Genomic DNA, 6,123 nt, shown 5'->3' with positions numbered 1-6,123 from the left:
CAACAAAAATGGTGCCGGCAACGCTTGTTGGTCGTTTTCAGCAAATGTTGCTGATTTTAAAGTAGTTTTAAGTGATTTTTTTTTTTTTTTGTGATCATTGCACTTGCCCGGCTGGCAAATGCAATGAAATTTGTACTCTCCCAAAAATAAAAACTACTTACCCCGGGCAATCGGGCAATGGTTAATAACATCGAGCCCTGCCTAATGTCTCTATATGTTGACAGTTGACATTTTTTTTATCTCTGCTTCTTTTTCTATGTCTGCTTTTGCCTCAGCAGATGGCCGCTCACACTGAGCCTGGTTCTACTCGAGGTTTCTTTCAGTTCAAAGGGAGTTTTTCCTCTCCACTGTCACTACAAGCATGCGTAGTGTGAGGGATTGCTGAAGAGTCAATGAGTCGATGCAATCAGCTGGTTTTCCTTAGATAGAAAACTTTGAATCAATCTGACTGGATGATGAGATGAACTGGAAAGTGACCTGAGATGACATGATGTGAACTGGCACTAAAGAAATAACTGAATGAATAGAATTTTATGGCGGTAACTTTTTAAAGATGAAATGAATATGTATGCTGGAATGTAAGAAAAACATATTGCCTACTAGTGGTGGTAGAGAAAGTCCACTCTATAAAGTTCAAAGGGTGTGCTGTGTAGGGAGAGATTACTGTAATGTCATGCAACAGAAAATGAATTCCTCTTTTCAGGGGTCATTCATTGTCTTTTTCCCCTGAAGGACTCAACTTAGCATGAGTTATCTTTTCTTTTGAGTCAGTTATTGTGTTCTTTGTGATTGATCTGTCTTCTTTAAGCCTACCTTACACTGAAAAAAATAATGCGACGGCTTTTGGCATTAATTTAATCATACTGTATTTGTTTTATGTCCTACCCTGCTAACATGAACCAATTGTGTTAAAGTAACCAAATATGGTTAAGGAAATGCCAAAAACGGTTGCATTGTTTTATTTTCAGTGCTGCTTTCATAAATTTTGTTCGTCCGGATCACTTTGTAAAACAATTTCTGGTTTTTGAAAGTGCTTTATAAGTACCCTGGAATGAAATCTAAAGTGATTAGCAGAAAGGAGCCGCTCGCCACTATATTCCTCATCATGTCATGAACAGACTCAGGAGGTCGCGCTCTTTGCCCTCTTCCTGCAGCCCACACACAGCAGACCCATTACAGATCCAATTCCCTCATTCCTTTGATTTCTGCTGTAAAATGATTAGAAATGTGTTTTTTCTTCAGTGATGATAAAGTGCTGATGACAGTGAAGGAGTTCCGCCGTGATGGGAAGGAAGCTGCGTTTGGATCGCAGGGTGAGGTGAGGAGGGTGGGGGTAGAAGCTGGCGCTCTCCTGCTGCTCAGCGCGCTGTAGACGGCGGCGGGACTCCAGTTGGTGAGAGCGCTCAGACTCAGCAGCAGCAGCAGCAGCAGCAGCAGCATCCCGCTGCCTACACCCGCACAGCACCGCACCGCACCGCAGCTGCGGGTCCTTGGTGTCCCGCGGCGCCTGGTCGGACCATCCCGCACTGAAGGAAGAACGATCCAGATAAGGCGAAAGACGTTTCTGTTGCATCGAAAAGAAAGTGAGAGAAGCTGAAGAGAATCTTGACTGGACACTTTTTTTTCTTTCTTTTTGTTTGTTTGATTGTTATTGTTTCTTTTTATTGTTGTTCGCACGAGGCGGGCTGGGGTCGCGCGCGCCGCGTCTTTTTCCATGGATTTATTTCCAGCCGGACTTCTCTGGGAAATAAACTAGTGTTGAACCGTTTCTCTGGGTTATTGTTCCACTCAGAGGGAAACCATGATCTTCTCACTGTTCTGTTTTCTGCCTCTTTTCGGTAAGTTTCAGTAGGAGATGTTTGATTAGAGCAGGAGTCTCACATGGACTCCAGACTGATCCAAAAACAACAGAAAAGCGCAGCATCATTTAAACCAGATGTTTACTTAAAAATAGATCTGGTTTTTCTGCCTTAAAGCTCTTTTCTATGTTGGAATCCCTAAAAAAATCAGCTTTTAAAGTCTTAATGTTCTCCTGCATCATTGATTAGACCTCATGTTTTTATTTTTAGTGGAAAATAATTGGATGCTTTGGTTTATTTTAATGTATTTTGCGCCTCCAGATGTGCTGACCTACGCGGAGGAGAACCTGCGCGCCTCTCGGCTGGACTGCGTGCGGGCCAGCGAGCAGTGTCTGCGGGAGCAGGCGTGCAGCACCAAGTACCGCACGATGAGGCAGTGCGTGGCCGGCGGCAAGGAGAGCAACTTCAGCCGGGTGGCCGGCGTGGAGGCCAGGGATGAGTGCCGCAGCGCGATGGAGGCGCTCAAACAGAGTCCCCTGTATAACTGCCGGTGCAAGAGAGGCATGAAGAAGGAGAAGAACTGCCTGCGCATCTACTGGGGGATCTATCAGTCCTTACAAGGTTTGAACTTTTCATTACAGCAGCTCAATCTGACTGGTTTGGAGCTGTTATGGTTTAAAAACCTGAACCAGCTTAATAACCTTGTAGTGAGATTGAAATCAGAAGCATTGAGGATTTTTTTTTAAATCTCTTTACTTGGGCAGGACTGCAAATTTAAGTCTGATTAGAATAAAATAAATGATTTGTATTTTTGTCCCTGATTTAGAAAAAAACCCCAAATAAAATCAGCAACTCCTTCAAATGTTGATCCGACCAGCCCTCACACCCACTCCCCATCCACTGGGGAGGAGATTTGTTAGTGAAATCTTACCAGATGTTTTATCTAATAGGAGACCCCTGACCCCCCTTCACCATGGGGGCATCTACAAAAAATAAAACCCCACAAACAAACAGAACCTTCGGCTGATCCTGCACACAGGCTCAGGCCTGACCCACACCCAGAGACCCTCTCATAACAGACCCATTCTATTTAATGAGACATTGTTGGAATGATGTGAGCAAAGTTTATTATCTAAACTTTAAAAATCAAGAACCCAGGATGGAAAAGAACCAGAAGTCTAGAAACAGACATGGTGGATGATTGACGGGCCCCCAGCTCAGCTTTTCATTGTTCAGAGATCTGAAACCAGCCAATTTATATCTGCTGATTTTTGATCAAGGCGTTAAAAAGTAAATAAATAACTAACAGAAAAATGTCTTATATAAACACATCAACCACTTCAGGCATAAATGCATTTAAGCCCAAGTTTGGATAATGTGGCTCCCAAGATTTCTATAGTTGGAATCAGGCAGTCAGAATATATTTATTAGAAGTTGTTATGAGCTGATCGATGCATCTTTATGTTATGCAGGTGTTTATAAACTGCTGGTGTAGACTCAGGAGCTGTCGGGGCCAGCAGGGGGCCCTAAACAGTCAGTAAATTAACTTAACCCAGCTCTGAGCCTCCTCCTAAATGTAGATGAATTTTGGAACCATGAGTGAGCGACCTCCATCCTCATCCTCCTGACTACCAAACCACCTTTTTTTCTAGGTGTTTAGTGGAAGGAAGATGAAAACAGAAATGACAAAAACACTAAACAGAACAGAAACAATAACTTGCTCAGTCAGACCTGACACTATTCAGAGAGTGGCTTCTTGACCTCCTGAGCTGTATCCCTTACAGCTAATGGAACGTGTCTCTCCACCCCCCCACCCCACCAGTGGGGGTTTATTTAGAGCCCCTAACTGTGTCCAGTTCCTCGCCTGCTTCCAGTCAGCTGACCAACCTGCCTAATCAAGCGTGTGGCTGTATGCCAGCCTGGATATCGACTGACCCAAATAACCCGTGTCACATACAGGCCAAGCCAACAACCCCCCCTCCCCAGAAAAATGATAAACAAAACCAGGAGGGGTGATGGGTAGTAAACATTAAACCTATTGAGTTGGTCTTTTTTTCTCTGGGGTTACAGGTAACGACTTCTTGGAGGAGTCTCCGTACGAACCGGTGAACAAACGTCTGTCTGACATCTTCCGCCTGGCTCCAATCTTAGGTAAGAGCGCCCAAACCTCCCCCCCCCGCCCTGAGCTGGGGCAGACACCCCGTCCTCTCAGAGATCATCTGGGGGGAAGCGTTCATCCTCGCTCTCTCCTCTTGTTTTCTCCCCCCTGCATGCGAGCTGGAAGTGATGTTGCATGGGGAGCTATAGTTCAGTCTCACCAGGCAGCGGATAAAAAAAGCCTTTAGATGCTCTGTGTGTGTGTCTGTTGTCATTTTGGAGCTGGGTTCTCGGTTCTTCGTTCTCTCTGTCATCCTGGCTGATAAATTCCTCATGTTTGTAGAGGCTGTGAGTGGAGAGTTATAAAGAGCATCAGCAGCATCTGCTCAGAGCCCAGCCTGGGAGTCAGTCTGGCCTCTAGATGGCGATGTTATTCCCCTCTTCACTCTTTTGCCTCATGTTGCTGCTTATGTTTTGGGTTTTTGTTTTTTGTTGCACAGCAGGTGATAAATTCTGTATCACATCAGATTCAGGTTCGCTTTGCTCCCTTTTTTCAGGTGGAGATACAGAGAGACATGTCCTTTTTTATTTCTTGGTCAGTATTCGGTGAATAGCCTTCATTTTGATTGGAATGTTTGCTTCTAGAAATCGCTCAGAAATCTGTTGCTTTTGGACTAAATCTTGACATCTGATGACTCTTCAGAGTTTAACCTTTCAACTATGTGTGTAGTTTTAGTGTCAGGAACATTTGCTGCTAAAAAACCCAGAATCAAAGTTCCCCCCAGAGGCAATCCGTCTGTTTCACATAGAAATGAACCGACTACAGGCTGTAGGACTGCATATAATAAACCTAACCCTTCTGAGGAGTATGGCTGCAACTAATGAGTAGTTTGCTAATACATTCATCTGTTAGTTGCATTTTTATTAATTAATAAGTTGTAGATTAATAAAAAAGCTCCTTAAAGGGCTTTATACAGAATTTAAACCCTTTGAAGATGTGAGTCCCATTGTGTCTATAAAAAATGTTACAATTTCAAAGAAATAACCTCAGTCCAACAGTAAAGTATGGTGGTGGTAGTATAACGGTCTGCTTAAGGACCTGAAAGACTTGAATCTGGTTTAAATAGAACCATGAATTCAACTGTCTACCAAAAAAATCCTGAAGGCGGACATCCTGCCATGTGTTCATGACCTTAAACTGAACCAAACTAGGTTTGGATCATAAACATACCAGCAAGTCACCATCAGAATGGCTTAAGAAAAATAAAATCCTGACTTTCTAGTTCCTGGTTTAAGTTTAGGGAGCGACTAGTTTTTCAAACAGGTTTATCTGCTGTACATTTACATTTCACATTAGCTTCTCTGTTCCAGTAAAAATCCTCTGATTTAAACACCCTGGGATTTATTTTTTACTCTCAGGATGAGCTGAGAAATTGGCATTTCTGGTCTTTAAAAAACAGTTTAATCATTTTCCTATACTTCTAAATTCTTTTAACAAGAAGTAGGAGGGGTTGCTGAGTGATGGGGGGTGTCTCTGTCTGTCTGAGGCACAGAGTTAAACAATGAGAACCCCTCCTCCACCCATTGCTGCACACTGCTGGTAAACTGGCTGAAAGATGCCCCATTTGTCTCTCCCTCACATTAGACTATCTTAGGGGAAATATTTGCGGTCACAAAAGTAGAACAACCATGGAGTGTAAACTTGTATTGGTGTTAGAGTATTGAGGCTTTTTTATACAAAATCAACATGTTCGAGCTTTTAATTATGTTGTACATGTATTACTTCATCAAAATCATGCATAACGTGGTATTTTGCTAGATACAATCATCTCTGCGTAATCGTCATGAGTTCTGCTGTCTGAGCAGCAGCCCTTCCATATCCTGTGAAAACCAGCAGATAGAGAATATCTATGTAATAACACCCCTTTAGGAAGCACCTTCATTGACCTTGCTGTGCCTGCACTGTAAACAAATGCCCACTTTGTCCGATCAAGGAGGGGTGATGTGAGACAGAGCGTCATGATTGCAGCTTAAAGTTGAGACAAAGTGGCCTTTTTAGCGGCTAATCGGCACAGAGCAGCAACTTTCTGTTTCAGCTAAGACAATTTGTATTATTCACCATTATTTACATGTAGAGGGCGGCTCATTAGCCTGTGAGGTAAAGGTATAGATTATATTGAGGCAAAGGGAACGGGTTGAGTGAATACAGTAAAGCAGAGCGCCGCCA

General features: G+C 43.2%; 1 protein-coding gene across 1 annotated transcript in view; it reads left to right on the top strand.

The window, feature by feature from the left end:
* The first annotated feature begins 1,409 nt into the window (after window positions 1–1,409).
* The window catches only part of gfra1a (gdnf family receptor alpha 1a), a 176,613-nt gene continuing 171,899 nt past the window's right edge, over window positions 1,410–6,123 (top strand). Inside the window, exons 1-3 of the mRNA XM_038303133.1 lie at window positions 1,410–1,838; window positions 2,121–2,420; window positions 3,870–3,950. Coding sequence (XP_038159061.1) covers window positions 1,802–1,838; window positions 2,121–2,420; window positions 3,870–3,950 — 418 coding nt within the window. The 5' untranslated portion in view covers window positions 1,410–1,801. The remainder of the gene's footprint in view (window positions 1,839–2,120; window positions 2,421–3,869; window positions 3,951–6,123) is intronic.

The sequence above is a fragment of the Cyprinodon tularosa genome, unplaced genomic scaffold (assembly GCF_016077235.1).
Source record: "Cyprinodon tularosa strain WSP-4 unplaced genomic scaffold, ASM1607723v1 ctg505, whole genome shotgun sequence".
In the NCBI taxonomy this organism is placed as follows: domain Eukaryota; kingdom Metazoa; phylum Chordata; class Actinopteri; order Cyprinodontiformes; family Cyprinodontidae; genus Cyprinodon; species Cyprinodon tularosa.
The sequence above is the reverse complement of the archived record's forward strand: the minus strand, read 5'-3'. Positions and strand labels throughout refer to the sequence as shown.